The 20,792-nt window shown below is 43.8% G+C and overlaps 1 protein-coding gene across 1 annotated transcript in view; it reads left to right on the forward strand.

Annotated features, from left to right (window-relative positions):
- Positions 1-19,899, forward strand: part of ANK2 (ankyrin 2) — a 175,550-nt gene extending 155,651 nt beyond the window's left edge. Inside the window, exons 38-49 of the mRNA XM_057382272.1 lie at positions 245-5,950; positions 7,326-7,400; positions 8,793-8,924; positions 9,244-9,390; positions 10,428-10,707; positions 12,396-12,669; positions 14,135-14,227; positions 14,639-14,722; positions 15,722-15,886; positions 16,469-16,651; positions 17,090-17,181; positions 17,712-19,899. Coding sequence (XP_057238255.1) covers positions 245-5,950; positions 7,326-7,400; positions 8,793-8,924; positions 9,244-9,390; positions 10,428-10,707; positions 12,396-12,669; positions 14,135-14,227; positions 14,639-14,722; positions 15,722-15,886; positions 16,469-16,651; positions 17,090-17,181; positions 17,712-17,895 — 7,415 coding nt within the window. The 3' untranslated portion in view covers positions 17,896-19,899. The remainder of the gene's footprint in view (positions 1-244; positions 5,951-7,325; positions 7,401-8,792; positions 8,925-9,243; positions 9,391-10,427; positions 10,708-12,395; positions 12,670-14,134; positions 14,228-14,638; positions 14,723-15,721; positions 15,887-16,468; positions 16,652-17,089; positions 17,182-17,711) is intronic.
- Positions 19,900-20,792: the final 893 nt, after the last annotated feature.

Here is a 20,792-nt window from a genome sequence, read left to right on the forward strand (position 1 = left end):
TAGCGATAAAGTGAAGCAAGTTATTTCCTGCCATTTTCCTTTTCAGTTGTTTTTTTTTCCCCTCCCCCCGTTAGCTTTGCTTTGCTCTTGTACCCTCAGATCTTGTGGATCCACCATTCCCGGCCCATTTTGTTGACCTTCCTACCACTACAGCCAAAGACTGTCATTTTCAGTCCTGATTACATTTTCCAATCTCTATTTTTGATTTCCATTTTACTTTCAATGTTTTTCATTCGCATCAAAGATGACGAGACAGAATCTACAGAAACATCTGTCCTGAAAAGCCATCTGGTTAATGAAGTCCCTGTACTAGCCAGTCCAGACCTGTTGTCTGAAGTTTCTGAGATGAAACAAGATCTGATCAAAATGACTGCCATCCTGACAACTGATCCTTCCGATAAATCCATTAAAGTGAAAGATCTTGAAAAATCCGCTGAAGAAGAGCCAGGAGAACCTTTTGAAATAGTTGAAAGAGTGAAAGAGGACTTAGARAAAGTAAATGAGATTCTGAGAGGTGGATCCTATACTAGAGAAGAGCATGTTTTGCAGAAATCCCTTTCCAAACAAGAACCCTTAGAAGAAGAATGGATCATTGTCAGTGATGAGGAAATTGAAGAGGCCAGAAGAAATGCTCCATCAGAAGTCRCGGAGCCGAGCCGCGTAGAAGTCAGGGTAGACAAAGGGACAGCAAAAAAAGGGAAGCYGGACACGACAGGAAAGGTGCATGTAAAAACAGACGTGCAGCCACAGGCCTCACAARGGGAGGTAGCAGAAGAGAAATCCGGAGCTGTAGTAGTAAGCAAGGATTCTGAAAAAAAGGGAAAAGACTCTCCAAAAACTGGGAAAGCAAGCTCACARGAGCAACAGAAGTCAGCCTCTGAAGTTAAAAAGCCTCTTAGGGCAAAATTAAAAGAAAAGCCAAAGCCAAAGGAAAGCAAGGYGCACAGCGGCGGAGAGAAACTGAGGCTGCCTAAGCTCACTGCAGACGAGGCACCGGCTGGGGAGTCTGGCCTAAAGGTGACAGCTGCTCCGGAGGCTAAAGCCGTGTCTCCCGTTATCGAGGAAACTCCCATYGGCTCAATAAAAGATAAGGTGAAAGCTCTTCAGAAAAAAGTGGAAGATGAGCAAAAAGTACGGTCAAAACTGCCCGTCCGAGTTCCRGCAAAAGAAGGCCCTGCTGAAAAGGCACCTAAAAAGCCAGTGCAGGTCAAAAAGCCGGCAGCACACAAACCCCAGCCACCTGTSTCACCTTCTTCTAAGACAGAGAGACTCGAGGAGACCATGTCTGTTCGGGAATTGATGAAAGCCTTCCAGTCAGGGCAAGACCCATCCAAGAACATTTCTGGACTCTTTGAGCAYAAATCTGTCAAACAGAAGCCACAGGCCCCTGAGAAGGAAACACCCCGCAAGAAAACAACTCCCTCGCAGAGCGAAACGAGGCGGGTGTCAAACCTCAAGACAGACAAACAGAAGGACAAACCAAGCACGGTGTCAAAAACAGAGAAAGAGCCACTATCAAAGAAAGGAAAAACACAAACTTCTACTGTTGAAACTGCCAAGAAAGCTGGTGGTAAAGACCAAGTAAAAGAGCAGAGCAGCAAAAAACCAACCGAACCTCTCCCTCCGGTAATAGTGAGTGAAAGTGCCAAAGAATCGGGGGCTGGGAAGGACAGGACTTCTGATGATCAAGGAGATCCTGACTTCCAGATCAGCCCTGACAGGAAAACCTCAACAGACTTTTCTGATGTCATTAAAGAAGAGCTTGAGGGTAATGACAAATACCAACAGTTCCGACACCTGTCAGTGACAGAGGAGGGAGAGCTTAACTTGGAGCAGGTACTGACCAGTCCATTYGCTGCTGCTTTTCCCACAGAGTATGGGAAAGATGAATTCCTTCCTGCTCTTTCTCTGCAAAGTGCTGCTCTYGATGGGAGCTCAGAGAGCCTTAAACACGAAGGCGTGGCTGACTCTCCAGGCAGCCTMCTGGATGGAACCCCTCAGATCAGCTCTGAGGAAAGTTACAAACATGAGGGTCTGGCAGAGACTCCTGAAACGAGCCCAGAAAGCCTTTCATTCTCACCAAAGAAAACTGATGGGCAAATCGAGGAAGCTAAAGGAGCGGCTAAAGTACATGCAACAGCAGAAACACRTTCTCCGAAGGAACACTCCTCAAAGGAAGATGAAAAAGGTATTACTGAGAGACAGCTAGATGCTGTTGCCGAGACTAGTGAGTCTCGTTCTGACCATGTATCAGAAGAGAGTATACCTCCAGCCTCTGGAGAAGAGGCTGATAAACTTAAAGAAAGTAGCTCAGCTTCCATTATGAAAGATATTAGCAGGGATAAAGAATCCAGAACCACCGCACATTTCACTAAGTCTTCTGAAACACATGACACTGCTTTAGAGAAAGAAAAAGATGTAGCCTGTGAACGCCGCCTTACAGTTAGAAGTCCCCAGAAATTGGAACTTGCACTTGCTAGCCATGATAGTGAAGGCTTTAGCCCAGTTGCAGATGACTCTTTGACTATAAGTCATAAAGACTCCCTGGAAGCGAGCCCAGTGCTCGAAGATAACTCATCACACAAAACACCCGACTCCTTGGAGCCCAGTCCTATGAAGGAGTCCCCCTGCCGTGATTCTCTTGAAAGCAGCCCCGTAGAACCAGCAGTGAAGGCTTGTATTTTGGGGCAGGGTYCTCTTCAGTCTGTTCTTAGCAAAGCAGAAGCCTGCCCAGAGCTGGCATCGGTGCGCTCCAGGATTCTCCGTGACCCTGAGGGAAGTGCTGATGATGACAGTCTAGAGCAAACATCCCTCATGGAGAGTTCAGGGAAAAGCCCTGTTTCACCTGAAACTCCTAGTTCTGAAGAAATTAGCTATGAAATCACACCTAAAATGGCAGACATACCAAAGTCAGCCACGATTCCYGAAGTCAACGAAGAACCGGAGGACAATTCGGAAAGTGAACCAAAGAAGAGATTCACCCCCGAAGAAGAGATGTTTAAAATGGTSACCAAAATCAAAATGTTTGATGAATTGGAACAAGAAGCAAAACAGAGGAGAGATTACAAAAAGAGTCGTAAGCAAGATGAATCTTCTGTGGTTGCCAATTCAGAAGCCTCATGTGAAGCTCAAGCACCAAGGCCAACAGCTGCAGTAGAAAAAGACATACCCACAGTGGTGACACCTACAGCTGAATCTAGAAAAAGTTCTTCCTCTTCTGAAAGTGAGCCAGAATTGACTCGGCTCAAAAAACAAGCTGACTCAGGCCTCTTAATGGAGCCTGTGATCCGAGTGCAGCCACCCTCACCTTTACCATCCGGTATTGACTCCAGCTCTAGCCCCGACGAAGCAGGTTTCCAACCCATCGATTCCCAGCCGTGCTCTGTCGGGATAGGTGAGGCTAAAGCAGAAGGCAAATGTGGCAAAGAGGAGCCGCTTATCCTTGGACGCAGCTGTGAGGCTTCAACGGGCAGTTGTCATTCCGATGGCTGTGCGTCAGCAGGAGGTGCTGAGTCAAAATGTTGTGATGGTACAGGTGGCTGTGAGACAGTCAGTCCTGATGCCCCGGTCACACGATTTGGGGCTACTTTCTGTCACTCCACCAGTGATAGTTCTCAAAAAGAGGTTCTCACTGAATCTTCACAAACAACTGAGCAGTGTGATGCTGCTGAGAAAGACGCCAAAYCCACGGCACCGTTCCCACACAGGGATCTCATTTCCACGGGAGCTGCGTCAGAAAAGGCAGATGGTCTTTCTTATGGACACGGTACCAGCGAGTGCTCTGTTCCACGTGACGGCAGACTGGCCCAAGGTGATACCACTGACCCTTCTGCTTCGGCGAGGGATTCGGGACGAGCAGATACAGGTTGTGAAACATCTCACAAAGCAGGTCACGCTGAGGAGCCGCTAGCGGAGTGTTCATCCCTAACCACTGACACAGTGGAACTYGACAGCTGTGTAGCAGATGCCGCCGATGGTAGCTCTCCGTATATAGTGAGCCCTTATGAAAATGTGTCTTCTGGACATTTCTTTATTGACTCTGAAAGTGAGGTCGGGTCTGGTAGAAGTCTGCTGTCCAGGGAAACCTATTCTGTTGCAGAAGGGAAAGATCAGACTGGCGAAGCTTTGCTTAGCAGAGATATGGGCAGTGAATAYTGCTCCTCAGAGGAAATGTACATGGAGATAGAGCCCAAACCAGAGGATGAATTTCAGACAGTGTCACAAGGGGCTCTGGCCTCAGATTCGACAAAATTATCTGAATCTGCCCTTGAGGATATGAGAGATGAAACAGAGAAATTRATGGGTCAGGTTGTCATCACCAGAACCGATGTGGATTCTGATATGTGGAGTGAAATACGTGAAGATGATGAAGCTTTTGAAGCTCGGGTAAAAGAAGAGGAACAAAAAATATTTGGATTGATGGTAGACAGGCGATCCCAAGGCACGACCCCTGACACAACACCGGCCAGGACACCCACTGAAGAAGGGACACCGCTCAGTGAACAAAATCCATTTCTTTTTCAGGAAGGCAAGTTGTTTGAGATGACTAGAAGTGGAGCCATCGACATGACCAAAAGGAACTACCCAGATGAAAGTTTTCACTTCTTCCAGGGTGGGCAGGAGCCTCAGGAAGAAGTTTCTTTATGTGAAGAAGTGAAAGAAGCAGCAGAGGTGGAGCCTTCAAACCTGAAGGGCTCACCAGACCCATTTGCACCTTCAGAGTTAGAGGAGTCAGATATACAAGAACAAGATRCATTGAAATATTCACCCCCATCACCCGAGTCTGGTGATAGATCTGAAGARATGATGGGTGAAGGTGCCAGCACAGGCAATGCAAAAGCAGATCTTAAATCCAGAATTCCAATTAAAATGGGTATTTCAGCTTCTTCAAAATCACCAAAGAAAGAAACTGCTGCCTCTGAAGCTGAGCCCCTCTCTGGAATGGAGACCGACATGGTCGATAGCAGTCAGGTGCCTTGCCCCATCTCTCCCGAGCAGTGTGCGGTAGAAGATGAATTAAATTTTTCCAAAGTCACTCGATCAATTAGTTCTGAACAGGGTGAGGAGTCCCCAGACTCTTCCCCAGAGGAACAGAGATCTGTGATCGAAATCCCCACTGCTCTAATGGAGAGTGTGCCTTCTTGTGAAAGCAAATCCAAAATCCCTGTAAGAACAGCTGCTGCYGCATCGCAATCCTCGCAACAATCAGAGAACGAGAGCCTTTCCCCGGATGACTCCCTAGACAGTTCACAGTGTGAAGGAAAAGATGACCAAGCAAAACCAAAGTCTAAAATTCCCGTGAAAACMGCTTTCCAAAAAGCCGAACCTCAACACTCGTACGCGGACACGTCCGTCCGCAAGCCGGAGTCGCCCAAAGCGCTCGACGTGACGAGCGCGGTCCCTGCGAAACCAGAAAGCCGGAGTAAATCAGAGTCTGACGCCAGCAGTCCTGTGGACCCAAAGAGCAAACGTTCCATCAAAGCTAGGAGTTATGCTGAGGCAGAGGCAGAGGCCAGGGAGAGGGAGAGCGAGAYCAAGTTTGAGCTAGACTCAGATGAGGCAACAACAGCAAGATCGAAGGTATTTTCTTCACGGTTGCCAGTTAAAAGCAGAAGCACTACAGGCTCCCGCGGTGCTTTTAGTCCCACAAAAGAAAGTAAGGACCATTTTTTTGATCTTTACAAAAACTCCATAGAGTTTTTTGAAGAAATTAGTGACGAAGCTTCTAAATTAGTGGAAAGACTCACGCAGTCAGAGAGAGAACAAGAATTAGTTTCAGATGATGAAAGCAGTAGYGCCCTAGAAGTTTCAGTTATTGAAAATGTGCCATCCAGTGAGACTCAGCAGTCAGTTCCTGAAGACATCTTTGACATCAGACCCATTTGGGATGAGTCTGTAGAGACTCAGATTGAACGTATCCCTGACGAAAATGTCCATGACCGTGCTGAAGGTATTTGCCAACGGCTGGGATTCCCTGTGCGACGCATGTCATGAATTAAACTCTTTTGGTTTTTTTTGTTTTCTTTGGTGTGTGCGTGTGTGTGCGTGTTTGTGAACAGGTGTAATGCGTGTGGCATTTTCTTTTCAGCTTTTGGTGGTTAGTTGTGCTTTTTTTTCCCTTGTGAGCCGTGTTTGGTTATTTTTGTTTTGTGTCTGTGTTCTTGTCTGTGAAACAATCTCAAGATTGCAAACCATAAATGCTTATGGGAAGTGTTACGTTAATAAGCAAACACACTTCTGAAAATATGTGTTGTTATATCATTAAATTGATTGCTTAGGTCATGCACGTTTCAGCTTTTGCCTTTCCCTTGCCCTATTACTAACTATTAACTTCTACTAATAATAAAAGGTTTGGGCATTGATTGCAAGTGAGGCAGGCAAATTTATAGACTTTTGAGTTGTTACACAGAGAGATCTGCAGGAGTTTTAAAGAATGAAGCTTTTTGTGTTCCTTTTTTTTTTGACAGTCTGTGTCTGAAGAAAACTCTGAATTACCAGTAACTTTAATACAAGTTTTCTGGTGCTCAGTTTTCCTCTCGCATACTTGTGTGCTAGTACTGAGTATCCCTTGTGGAAATCAGGAGCTGAAATGGCACGTGCATGTCAGAGATCCTAAGCAATTTCCTGATTTGGAGGTGTCTCAATCCACGTGTGCATTCAGGGAAAATCAAAACTCAAATTCTGCCATCCTCAAATTAGCTCTGGGGATGGGAGGAGCAGTCAGTCCCACCATTAGTGAAATGAATGAGGACTGATGAATGACCATCTGATTTTTCCTTGCCTTCRTTGTAAGTATTTTGTATCACTCCCCATCCAAAAGGTCAAGGACACCCAAATTAACAGTATTTCAGACACAGACCATTATCTGAAGTTCTCTATGGACTGTTCCAACAAAACTTGCCCTATGACAGAAAGAACATGATCAGGAGCCCCTGTCCCTGATGAATTCTTCTACCCTGGCATTTACTAAGGAGGCATGGAAAACTATRGCTCTTGACGTAGTCAAAGTCTTCAACTGAATGTTAGAATGAACTTCTAGAGAAAAAGGCTTGGCCAAAATAGACAATAGAAGTAGGTGCTTCAGTCCTAGATTACATTTTCACATGGAAGCCTGATTTTCAGATGGAAAAACTACATAGCTTTTTGAAAAACCACTAGTTTGGTTACATTTTTTAACCTAAGGATTTACAGGCCTCACTTGAGTTACGCAGCCTGTCCACATTTAGACACAGGAAAATCCAGGGCTTTCCCTTCTTGGGCTATCTCTCCTATGGAAATGGCTTTAAAATTGCAAAAGGCAACTTGTAGCTCTCTTTGACCTTTAGATCAACAGGATGATCAGGAAAGGACAGAAGAAAGACTGGCCCACATCGCAGATCATCTTGGATTCAGCTGGACAGGTAAAACGCAMGTGGTCTGCTCTAGAGAGAAAGGAGGGGAAAGATCCACACTCCTTTCGTGTTTATTTGGGATGGTTTTCTGATTATCTAAAGCTGCTTTATAAAAATATTTCAGAGGCTTATTGTCTTTGGGCTACTAAGATTCCTAAATGAGATAACAAGGAACCTATTTTAAACAATCACTTAAATATTGTGGATTTCATAGACCCTAGGGCAGGGAAATGGTAGCAGAGACAACAAAGTAACATGGAATGAGGTGCAAATGTCACTGACAGTCAGCTTAAGGACTCTTACAAAGAGAAAGGGCTATGCAGGAATCTTGATGCTGTGTCAAACTGCACAGTCTGTCACAAAAAGTGCTGCACACAATCGTGTCAGGTCTGCAGTTTTTTATGTATCTTGCTAGAACAGTATCACACTCCTGAAAATAAGCCAGGCTCCAGGAGTTAAAGAAGAACTGCATGCCAGGAAAAACATTAAGTCCTCAGCAAAGAAGATCGTGCTCTTTACTGTTCTTAGGTTACATTTTCCTTTCCTGTCCTCTGCTTCAATCATKGGAGCATGTATCACTCATCCCAACATGGATTATCTTGAAATCAGTAGGACTTTGACTGTGCAAAGTAATAGATTAAGAATATGCTGAAAATTTAATACAAATGAATAGACAGTCGTGAAAACAAAACTAGAACAAATTGATTCTCATCAAATTAATGTTTTTCAGAATTTTAAGGAGGGCAGGGTAATAGACCTGCATAAATATTCCTGTCTTTTGTTGTGGTAAAGATTGCTCACAGTAAAGATTACTTTGCCAAGTGTTAATTTAGTGGGTGAGATAGTGGTTGGTTTTGTTGCAAACCCATTGGACTATGTAGGATTTTAGTCTCATATGTAGTTACTCTCWATTTGTTGAAGTTTACAGTGCCAGGTTTGCAAGCCAGCCTAAAAATAAGGTTATTTGGGGTTAGGGCTCCCTCTTTCTCATTAAAACATGACAYCCTCCAAAATCAAGTCCACGCATAATGGCAGGGGAATAGAAYCTGAATCCTCCTTTATGAAAGAAGCAGGATAACAGTAGGAATCTCACATATTCTCTGTGGCTTGAGCTTGTTTGATGAACCTGGTTCAACAATTGCATCTTAGTTTGGTGATAGCAGAAAGCTGCCCCTGGTTCTGGATACAAGAAAAATGTTCCAGACTATAAAGTCATCTCTATTGTCTGGACTGCAGTCTGAGCCTGTGCTACAACAGAAGGACATCACTTATTCTTAGTTTCATGGGTTTTCTCAGGTTTTGGGGTTAAACTGTAATTCATAGACATTTATTTTTCTTAGAATGGAATTAGACCAGGSGAGTAGTAATAGACCTCTTTACAGAGATGGATTTCTTTTTCAGAGCTAGCAAGAGAACTGGACTTCACAGAGGAGCAAATTCACCAGATCCGAATTGAAAATCCCAATTCCCTTCARGACCAGAGCCATGCACTCCTCAAATACTGGCTTGAAAGGGATGGGAAACACGCCACAGGTTTGTCTCCAGTTATTGTGTTGAGGTGCTAGTTGAGGTGACAGTRTGTGTTGTAATCACAAAGAAAATTGGAGGAAAATTGAGGCTACAGAAAGGATGAGCATGGATTATACTCATTGCTATTTCTAGTCTTGTCTGTAAAACAGAGCAACTCAACAAATTTATTTAAAGGAGAAAAATCAGAGTGCTAATTTTTATAGGCAGCCAGTTGGTTCTTTTTAGATTTTAGATAGCGCTGCTTCTTATTGGTTAGAGAAGAGAAGGGAAAGAGTGTGTGTGATTCTTCACTCATCTGCACGGTGTCATTGCAATGCCAYAGATACAAATCTGACCCAGTGTCTCACAAAAATCAACCGGATGGATATCGTTCACCTGATGGAGACCAGCGGCATCGACTCCACGCAGGGCCACGGCAACCGCACCTACACGGACACGGAGCAGTCCATAGCACTGGACCATAGTGAAGGTGAGTGGCACCTGATCCAAACTGCCCAGGGCACCCTCCTGCTCTGAAGTGTTGGACCAGGCCCATCTGTTATCTCTCATGAGCACTGGAATTCTTTTTGGAAAGCACAGGCAATATGGATGAATGCAAGCATGGCATCACATGGGTAACGTTTCACCAGGTAGAAGCTCTGTGCTTTAGCTGATTCTTTAAAAGCAAATAACGTTGCCAGAAACATTTGTCCTGGTTTTTTTGTTTTTTTGTTTTTTTGTTTTTTCTTATACAGGTAGCAAAAAACCCCTTTTGGATATGAGTATCCAGGATTTTGTAATTCTGTAATACGATACTATTGCATTTCTTAAGTTTGAAAGTAGATTAGAGGTGGTGGTTGTAAACTGAAGAAATCCCTCCAAATTATTTGTCATATCACTTCTGTAAAACGGAATTTTGTTTTTGTGTGCCTAACTCAATATTTGAAGTATATTAGACAACTGCAAATGTTGCATCTTGAAGAGAATGTAGGAATAGAGGGCTGTTCACTATAATTAGCATTCTCATATCATAGCCTAGTAGTTCTCTCTGTCCAGCTCTGTTCTCTCTGTTTCCCCCAAGTTATTTTTCAGAGTTCACTAGGTTTCCAGTAAATATGGCATATGAATGAGCTACTTCTTACACCTAATCTTATATGAATTTTGTCTATTTTGTACAGTTAGTTTTACCTAGCTACATAATGGATATGGRGGGGACAAGTCACTAGAATCTATACTAATGTGTTTGAAAAAGGCCTGTTGTGAGTTTTCATTCATACTTTGAGGGTTTCAAAAATAATTACTTGAGGTAAATTTMTGGCTAAATGTTATTTTGCCTGTTACTGTCCAAATCTGGCTGTAATAGTGGCAATCTGGCATTCCTTTGGCTAGTCAGCAAGGCAAAGTGTTCAAGAATTTCAGGGAACATTTTGCGCCCAGGAATTTTAAACGCACAYGGAGCACAGGGAAGCACTTTCTGCATTCTGCTAAGACTTGCAATGATATTTCTCATCTCTCTGTTTTTGCAAGGRTTTTCTGCACTGCAAGAAGAAGTGTACAGCTCGAGACACAAGCAAGAATCCCAGAGAGTATCTAAGGACAGCGAGCAAACCGAGCACCCYCCTCTGGTCTCCGAGGAAGACGTGTCTGTCAGTTATTCCCCGTTCCAGGACAGTACTCCCAGGAGCGAGGGAGAAGTGTCCATGGCTGAGCTTCTGAGGCAAGCACACAAGGAACAAGTAGAAGCTGAATTCTCAGGGAAACCCCAAGATGTGCCAGGGAAACCATCTGCTTCACAACAGGAATATTTGTAAGTGTTGAAAGACCAGGATGAAACCATAGGGAACCGATTCTCTTTTCTCTGTGTAATAAGGGAATATTACAGTTTTCTTTGAAACTGAAGAACACACTAGAATTTTTCTCCAATTGTGGTTTTCACTTTGTAACCATGTGAAAGAAGCTTTAAGGCTTAGGCGAGAAAGTCAGTTTGTCACTGTGAACACAAAGCAACACATTWTTCTTTTTCTTCCAYGCATGGAAGAAAAGAGAGTTAATAGAGGAATGGGGTTGGATATTTTTCATGTTTTGGATGATAAGTGATGACATCTCAATGAAACTAATCCTAAAGGACCCTTTCTTCAACTTCAGGATGGCTTTTCAATGGARGCAAAACTTTTTCAGTGTAATCATTACTTACAAAACTCATAGCTGCTTATTAAGAACTGAGATTTTGAAAGTGAATTTCAGATGGCCAAAGGAACTGGTTTTTACAGAGAGAAGACACAAGTACTTAYACGAATAACACACAATAAATGAGCACATTTAAAAGACCTCTGCAGCAAAAATTTGAATTCTGATATGGAGCTGTCAGTGGGGTTAGTGTACTTTGAAAAGGAATTTGAAATAGATCATATTTATTTCTCCACAGTCTCCYTGATTATGTGCCCATGCTGAGACCTCTCTGCAGGGTAGAGTCAGGTATTAATAAGGCAGCAAAATATCAAGAATCCCTATCCAAACAAGTGATTTTCCTGGAGGTGATTAACTTTAATGTAGAGATGTGGCTGCTAGCAGTCAAAGGGCAGCTGAGTGCAGCAAATGTGCTTTGGGGGATTCTTTTGGTCAGGAAACACAGGGAGAGAATGTGGTAGACAGAAAATACCATCTAAGAAAGCTCCTGTTGCAGCGTTAGGCAAAACTACCAAAGCTTCCTAATGATTTATATCAGGAAGTGAATGCCTTTGAACAATAGAGAATACTCTTGAAGACAATATAKCCAACACTACACGAAAGCTGTGACAGCAGGAGAGTATCCCTCCACTGCAGGTCTATTTTGAGCTAGGTGGAAAAYTGGGCTAGATTTAAATAGCTTGTAATGAACGTGCTCTAAGAGGAATTATACAACAATATTAAATGGACATATGCTTGAATTAGATGTGTTTCCTTTATCCATGTATTACACAGTAATACATGTAATAATAGGTTTAAGTTACTTGGGGCACAGGTTAATCATAGCGAKGTTTAACCATGAAAATAACATTACAAACAAAACCTGGACCTCTGCTAAATTTCTGTTTTTTAAAGCTCCAGAATTCTACATGAAAGTTCATTTCTCCACTTTGCATCTGTACAGCTTGTGGTTAGTGTTGTAGCTGTCCCACATCCATCTATAATGATCCAGCCTCTTCCCCAAAAAAAATGAATGGTAGTATGTGGAGATGTGAGGGCACAAGTGACAACAAAGTTCTCTGAAATACTTTCCAAACACCAAGTTTGGCAGAATTGCAGGCAAGGATTGGATATGCATTTGGAGATTTGCTTGGGAAGAGGAGTGGRATTCCCAGGCAGACTACTTACTGTCAAGGAGTATCAGTTATTTCTAGACTTTCCCAGACAACAGACAACATAACACTATTAAGTCAGTGCATTCCATAATGTTCCATTTATGAGAATTGGGAAGTGCTGCATGGTGTAACTTCCTTGGACTGTAATTCACAGTGCCACGACTGCAGGAACGTCCGTGGTAGCTGGAAAAGCAGCGAGCGGAAAATCTGCGCACTCAGCCACGGCAAAGGGAGAGACACAGAAAGTGCCCCCTCAGCCTCCATCCTCTGCACCAAGAGGGGACTCCCCCATCATCCAGGAGCCCGAGGACCCCCAGCTCCACCAGGAACACCTCTCTCCAAGGAGATCTAGTCTCGTCATAGAGGAGTCAACTGAGGAGCAGACAGAGAAGTCTGGAAGGGGCTACGAAGAGCAATCTTTAGAAAAGGTAAATGAYAACTTTGCCTCAAAGTAATTGACACAAAAACCCAAGTTTTATGTCTTGCTTATTCCTTAAGATGAGAATATTTGTAATTCATTTGCACCTGGCACCGAGTTTTTTCTCCTTCCCTCTGTGAGTAGAAGGGTCAGGTAAAGGCTTTTCTGTTGAGGTTTTCAAAGTTGAAGCAAACCCAGGATGCCAAAGTCTAAACTGCAGTTCTGGTTCTGCTCTACTCTYCTTTGTACTTTGGCGTGTGGCAGCTACATCTGCACCAGTCAGTAACAGCAGAAACAACCTACAGTGTACAAGTGAAAGCTGAAACWAGTGTAATGCAGACAAAATAATAACACAAAGGCAAACCTAGTCCAGAGCAGCATGAGAAATGGCATGAAAGAGCTGTAAATTCGGTGAGATGGAACAGAGGCAGGTGCTGTGCATTGCAGGCTACTAAGGATGTACTGGAAGAATGGTGTTTATGTAGCATGTGGGCAATAAAGAGAGATGGAGACAGAAGAGGGAGGAGAACATTAAAAACTGTATGAGGCAGGTCTTGGGCTCTGTGGGACAAAGGGATTTTGTTGCAGTGTTCACCGTGCAGAAGACATCGAGCAACGAGGAAAGAAAGGAACCATATGGCTTTTAGTGGTGAATTAAAATGTCTTAGCAGATARAGGTTTAAGAATAAAGAGCTTGCTCTGTCTGTTCTATGTGGAAGAAAAATGAAGACCTCCTTGGGCAGGAACYTAGTTTTGTAAATCAGGTTAGAGTAGAGATGGTGCAGTTCATCTGTAACAGAAATTGATTCAGCTTCACATTGATTAGAAATAAGCCCTACTGTCTTTGCCACTATGTGGCCAAAGGTATCACTCCTAGAATGAARGGTTTCTGAGCTCTTCCTCTGGGGTCTCAGGAAAAAGTGGAATTGGAAGTATGTCAAATGATTGAAAGAGTATCTGCAGCAGGGCTCAGTACAAGGGCCGCTGGAGGAAAGGCTGCTCTTGGAGTAATGTGCTACTATTTTCCTTCAGTTCTTTTCTTGTTGAAACAACAACTGGTACCATCAAAAAGAAACCCACTTCCCTTATTTATTTTCCCCTTTATGTTTTTATACTATTGCTGTTTCCTAGCTCATTCTTTTCAGCCTCTCTTTGCCCTCTGACATGTCTGAATGYTTAATTCTTCCCTGTGCAGGCGAGATAACTTCACTAGTTGTTATAATTTTTACTGATCTTTCTAGTGCTGAGGCTACTCCTGCACTMGTTAAAACCTCTAGTTAAAAACACTCAGTCCTGCCATCTGTTCACTGCGCTCTGTACTTTCCCCTGTGGAGGATTAAAAGACTTTCACATATTTTTCTATGYAATTAACACAGAAAGTGGATGCAAAATGTAGGACTTGCAGAGCTGGTGTGAGTAGAAGCTGTAGGTACTGCTAGTACCACATAGAAAGCCCTACTTCCATGCTTCCCTAGGAATTAGCAGAGGAATTAGGTGGGCTGGAGCTCACCTCGGATGAGGACGAGATGGTCACCACCAGGGTYGTTCGGCGCCGGGTGATCATTCAGGTACCGAGTGGTGAACGACTGCACGAGCCTTGCTGCCTTAGGCCCTGAGCTGGTGTTGCACCTCGAGCTGGGATGCTGTCAAATAATGCATCTCCATTGGATAATATTCCAATACTTTAGGATTACAGTAACGCTGCTAACCAAACTCAAATTTCACCAGACACCTCCATAGCAGGAGGATGAAGGCTTSTCAGCCCTGTATACCACAAGGTCAACTAACATCTTTGCCTGTGTGCTGTAGCATAACTTTTCTTTGCATGCCTTTTTAAGGATTTATTTCCAGAACAGGTTTTTTSCTAACATCGCTGATTTTTTTTCCCATTCTGTAACCAATTAACTGATTTTAAAACTGCTTATTTTGAGACCCACGTGAAGGCCTCACTTCACCCAACTTTATTCTTTGTCATACAGGCTGATAGTATGCCTGAAATGCCAGCAGAAACAGTCACAGAAGAGCAGTACACAGATGAACATGGCCACACAGTGGTAAAGAAGGTATTGTTCAGTTCTGCCCCTTGCTACCTTCTTCCTCTCCTGTAAAAGGAAGGAAAAGTCATCCACAGAAATGGCAGACATTCTGCTCTGAAGGGGCGTGATTTGAAGAGTAGAGAGTGGAAGGAATGAAAATTTCTGCTCATGAGAGATACTAAAGTGTGAAGAATTGTTTAGACTGTCAGAATCATTCTGTGTTGCTGTGTATAACCTAACAGGACATATTTTATTAACTTTAATTTAAAACCAATGAAAGTTCTGCATAGATCCATGTTTTTTAGAAGAAAGTCTTGTATTTCTTTTTAAAAAGCCCCACTAAAAAGCCCACTCCACTGCAATCTTGTCTGTTTGCTTGTCTTGATGAAAGTAATGGAAGGCTGGGTCTGTAAGAGTCAGACAAACCCAGACTCTAGATCTTCAAAACCYAATCCTGCTTAGAAAAGCAAATTCCGCACAACATGGAAGTGAAAGAGCAACTTCGCTGCTCCTTTCTTTATTTGACAACCCGGTGCTCAGTGATTTGGTCTAGGACTTAGCTGAGCTAGGCTGGTGACAAACTTCATCTTCTGTCTGCAGGGGCAGCATCACACCCCTCCAGCTGGATAGGATGTCTCTGGAACCTGTTTGAGTTCCTTTTAGACTAAATCAGGCCAGCCAAATATTCCTTGGCCTTGTCGCACGGGAGCAAGCATGACCTCTTACAGATAGGTCTGTGCCTTGAACCGTGCCATGCAAAGCCTTGGGTCATCCACAAAAAAATGTACAACCACCCTCCTGAAGGATTTCACATCCTGAACCCTGTAATTCTCCTATTGCTTTGGCCTGCCAGTGCCTCGAGTGCTTAAGCACCAAATGTGTCTCTTCAGTAGGCAYTGAGGAATAAAACATTGAACCATCTTCTTTCATGTAGGAAGAAATGGCCTTTGAGTATATAATAATAGATAAAGAACAAGGAGGAGTATTTACTGCTAATTCTGTGGGGACTGAACTCCATTCCTTCAGGTGACTCGCAAGATCATCCGGCGATACGTTGCTGCAGATGGCACGGAAAAAGAGGAAGTAGTAATGCAGGGAACACCGCAAGCCCCCGTCACGGTGSAGGAGGGAGATGCTTATTCCAAAGTGGTGAAGAGGGTTGTGCTGAAGAGTGGCAGTGAGCACTCAGAGGTAGGGTGTGCTTTCCCTGCCACAGCACAGATCAGCAGTACCCCAACCGGGCTCTTAGGCACTGCATTTTAGAGTGCTCATTCTACCACTCAGTCCTAGAGCCCCACAGTTAAAATACGTTTACCTTAGTGGTTTGTTTGTGCTTTGAACAGGCTGCAAACACCTAGACTTTGACAAAAACTATTTTAGAGCCATATAATTAAAAATAAAAATGCCCTGAAAAGGTAAGTGCCTTCCTGCTGTATTTCACTGTGTGGCTGTATGGACATTTGGATTAGCATAACTAAGTTGTGACAAAGGGCCACAAGCTGGGAATAGGATATGCTTTCAGCAGTCCTGGGCCAGAAGCAAGATGTAACAAGCAGTTATTAGAASTGTGAAAAACATCACTGATACTTTTCTTGCTGGAATTACTCATCAAAATTAATTCCTKATGAGTAAAGGTTTCTTTTTTTGGTAAGTTGACCCTATGAGAGCTACACTTCACCATATGGAGCCCATAGACACGGAAGTTATTCTGCCAGTGCACATCACAAAATGTGGAATTAATCTCCAGCTTATTTGTGTTTTCTAACCTTGCAGGTGAGCCTGTCTGAACCTGCCGTTCTGTCTAGTGCCTCCAAATTCCAGTCCGAACCAGTGGAGGGCCGGAAAGTCAGCAAAGTCATAAAAACCACTGTAGTGCACGGAGAGAGGACAGAGAAACACCTGGGGGATGCCAGCCTGGCTTCTGATCTTCCGTCAGCCAAAGAGGACTTCGAAGAGGTAAAAATAACCTTTATATGTAAGCATTACAGCTAGTGTTGAGAGAAWCCCARGGACAAATTCTGTTCTCCTGAAAGGTTTTGTGGTGRCACASCACRCTCARCTGCTGAGTCTGAAGATGTGTATAACTCTCTTRTTATACTCAGRCACSTTACAAAAGGATTCATATATAAAGRATGTTTAGGGAAAGCCAACATYGCAGAATTAGCTAAGAAACTTGTTAAGAGTTTGARACATGCTTCGATACAACTATTTCTGAAATTAGACCATCCCATATGAGAAACAGGAGRGAGGGATGTTTTAAGGGATGCAGTTGCTTCTTTTAGGTGCCTGTTCAGCATTTGTTCAGCTTTGGATTGTGTGATTAGGAAGGACTAAGGTAGGAAGAGCTCTGGGTGTTTTGGGTGTGTTGTAATTTGAAGTTTATGTTTTCATGAGGCTTTGAGCTACGCAGGTGACCACATGACAGTCCAAGTGCCTGCTTTAGTAGAGAAAGAAATCAAGAGAGAAGATGGATCAGTAATTAAAAGGTTTGGCTTGGCAAATTGGTGAAGTGTGACTTCAAAAGAATTAACACACTCATACRAGTGGATTGCTGTGAGTGCCTGCAGTGAATACAAAGCTGTAGTTGCAGTGGTACTAAAACAACTTCTAACTTGGCTGTAGTGATGCCCTGAAGCACCTAGAAATAAAAAACACACTTTGGAGACAATATGAGTATAGCAAGTAATAGCAAGGCTGCTCTTTATTGGAGGCTCTCACGGGCAGATATGGAAAAATGCCAACCTCTGCATGGAGTGAATACAGGTTTGTTAGTTTAGCAAATGAACATAATTCTAACTGGATGGAGAATACATGGATGGATGCAGAATGGGTGGATGGATGAATGGAGAATGCATGGGTGAATGGAGGATGGATGGCCATTATTGCATCATATTTACACATTGCCCTACCTTCTCTTCAGCATGTCTAACTCTGCCATGCAAAAGCCTGAAAACCAAAATTGTGTSAGAACCACATTCACCTTTCTAACTCAAGTCTCTCCTTTTTTTGGTTCCAGGACAATACTAAGTAAAGCCAGCACAAAGAAGAGGACCGTGATGAAGGACCGCTATGGAAAACATGTTCACCTAGAAGAGCTGGAAGGCACCCCAGAAGMGCTCCCCAGGGATGACCTCCAACAGGACCTGCAGCAGCTCCTTAGGCACTTCTGCCAAGATGACTGGACACAGGAGGCCAAGTGAGAAGCAGCCACCRTGCAACCCCTCCTGTACGCAGCCGTCACCATCCCTGGGTAGCAGACTCATCACCGCTGCCACTCACTGCCGCTTCTACCCGTGCAGCCACAGTGAATTCATTTCTCCCCCATCCCAAATTTCATTTTGTGATGTTATTATTTTTTACCCTGTAAGATAATTTGTGACCAAAGATAGCATCCTTCAGGCAGGATGATTTATCCGCCASGCTGGCGCCCTGTCAGCGTTGCCACTTGTCCCCTTCGCTCTGGCGCTCGCTTCCTGACATGGCCCTTGCCAAGCAGACTTCATCTACAGGCCTCTTCCACTGACTGTGTACGTGCACCATGAAATGGAGTTCACGTGTAAACTGTAAATAGCAGAGGATTTGAACTCACGAGACAGCAGAACACTCACTGCCCATCGGTATCGTGGGTTACGAGGTGTAGTGGCCCTGCGGAACGGCGACGGATCACGGAACGGCACCGCCCAGACTGCAAATGCTGACTGACCCGGGAGGAAGCACAGCAGAGTGACTGAGTACTGAGACTGTTTRTAGATCTGGTCTAGGCAAAGGCAGCTGTTCATGTGAATCACAGCTGACTGTGGCCATGAATAGTGCAGACACCTTCAGACAGCCACTGAATCATTTCCAAAACAAAAGGAAAGAAAAATAACCCCACTAGGTACCCAACTTGCTAAGCAGCTCTATCTACGGCACGGTTGCATATGGCATTAAAGCCTATAGCTCGGGACCTGTGGCAGGGTGTATTAAACAATTGTTACTCCAGTAGTTTCCCGTTTCCATCACCGCTTAGCCAACCTCAATGACCGACTGGGGGTGCTTCCTGTTGGCCACTGCACTGTAGATAACTATGGGACAAAGACTTACCCACTATACAAGGAGAATAATTAATTCACCGTGTTTTATCGAGATTGCCTATTAGCCGATACACGCATGCGGCATTTGAAGGTCAAAAGCAAACCCTCCTAGAACCATGTCAGCTTCTTGGCCCTCTTAGCACTGAGCGAGCAGTTTTTATCTTCTGATCAAGTGTTTTTTAAAGAACAAGTGCTCACAATCCTTGGCAGCCGGTTTCTGTTCATATTTTGTTATGTAACTATATATAATATATATATATTTCTAAACYGACCCTCTGAAAACCACGATGGCATGTCTGCACTTTTATTTTCCGAAAGGGGAACGTAGGGATTTGATGCTTTGGGTGTTCTATACCTTAATATTTAATGGAGGGAGCTCTGTAGGGTTTTAGCATGACACRCATACACACGAACACACCAACTTAATGTTTTTAAACAGCTACTTCATTTTTTTAATAGTAGACTCAACACCAGAATAAAATTGACCCTCTCCTTTAGGAGCAATCCTTTGTCCAAGCTTATCTGGCCTTCTACAATTATAGGGTTCTTTGGCTTTTTTTTAACGACTCACTCAGTGCTCAGAACAAGGGCACTTCCTCATTAAGGTAACGATGCCAAAAGCATGGAATCACCTCTGGAATTCTGGCTTCCTGTGGGCAGAACCACCTGAGGTGCCGTGCTGACACTTTTTGGGCAGGCAAGAAAGGAAACTAAAAGAAAAAAAGTGTTTTGGCAGCCAAACCGAATGAGACCCGTGACAAAACATCTCACAGCAAATCGTGGCTTCCTGACTGTCTGAGACAGCACAGGAGGGTCTTCAAGGATGGGGCTCTCAAGAAGTGCATTTCTGTTGTGTTATTTGCGGTGCAGATGATGTTCTGTGTAACAGCATAATGGTTATTCACCTCTTATTTTGATTTTTTGCTGTGTTATCAGAGAACTTGAATACTGTGAGAAGAAGTGAATTTTAAGTTGATGAATCAGCATCTTGTTCCCATGGTGATAACACTAATTGAATATATCTATGAGGGCATGTATTAGTTAAAAATTTAAAAGATACAACACTAACAATACATAGCTGCAATGTGTACAATGGCTGATTTAACTAAATAAAAATGTACAAGTGTTAAATGTAGCAACGGTGGCTCGCTGGCTTTTACTGCCCACRTGGCAGGATGAGGGACAGTGTCCCCGTGGGGACCTCAACTGCACTGTCACAGTTCAAATCCTCTGCACCCAGCTTGCTTACTTAGCACAGACACAGCAAGGTCTTGTCAAGGACACAACCTAAGCCAAAAGCTACTATTGCCTCTCTTTTCCTTTTCCAGGGGCAGACAACTGTGTATAAACAAGTATAATAATAAAAAATATCCAACTCCACACACAGCAAGCAAACACCCCTCCCCTTGTGGTGTAAACCACACGYCCCTGCAGCACACAACTGTCACAAAAGCTGAGGACAAGCAGGGAATAACAGACAGGCATAACTAACAGGAATTACAGAGATGCRTGAGCCCAAGTGAGCCTCCCTGCCTGTGCTGGAGACCTTCACAGTGGAAGGAAAATGGSACACAAAACAGAGGTACGCTAGCACTGGTTTTTTAAATCCCAACCAGATAAGTTTCACCCAATATTGTTGCTACTCCCAACCAGAAACACTACTTTCCTGAAAGACACTGGCCAGTTCTCCTTAATAACTAAACACCTTTCCTTAATTTTATTTCTTTTCTTAGCAAACAAGTTGTTAAATCCAGAGATTAACTTTGTGCTTACTGTGCTCTGGGCTGGGAAGTAAAGGCGCTGATGCTGGCGAGTCTCTGCCTTCTGCTCTCCTGTGCCCATTCCACACCCTGGCACGGTCCGTGGATGGGATTTTGGGGAAGGCTGGAGCTGCTGGGCTCCTCCAGGGCATTCCCTGGCCCTGGGCAGGAGGCAGCAGAGCTGGCACCCGTGGGTGCTGGGCTCCATCCTGCTCTTTATCTCCTGTCCCAACACCTCCTGCTGTCCCAGCCCATCCTGACATC

The sequence above is a fragment of the Malurus melanocephalus genome, unplaced genomic scaffold (genome assembly GCF_030028575.1).
Source record: "Malurus melanocephalus ecotype Western Australia unplaced genomic scaffold, MMel_1.1 scaffold_561, whole genome shotgun sequence".
Classification (NCBI taxonomy): domain Eukaryota; kingdom Metazoa; phylum Chordata; class Aves; order Passeriformes; family Maluridae; genus Malurus; species Malurus melanocephalus.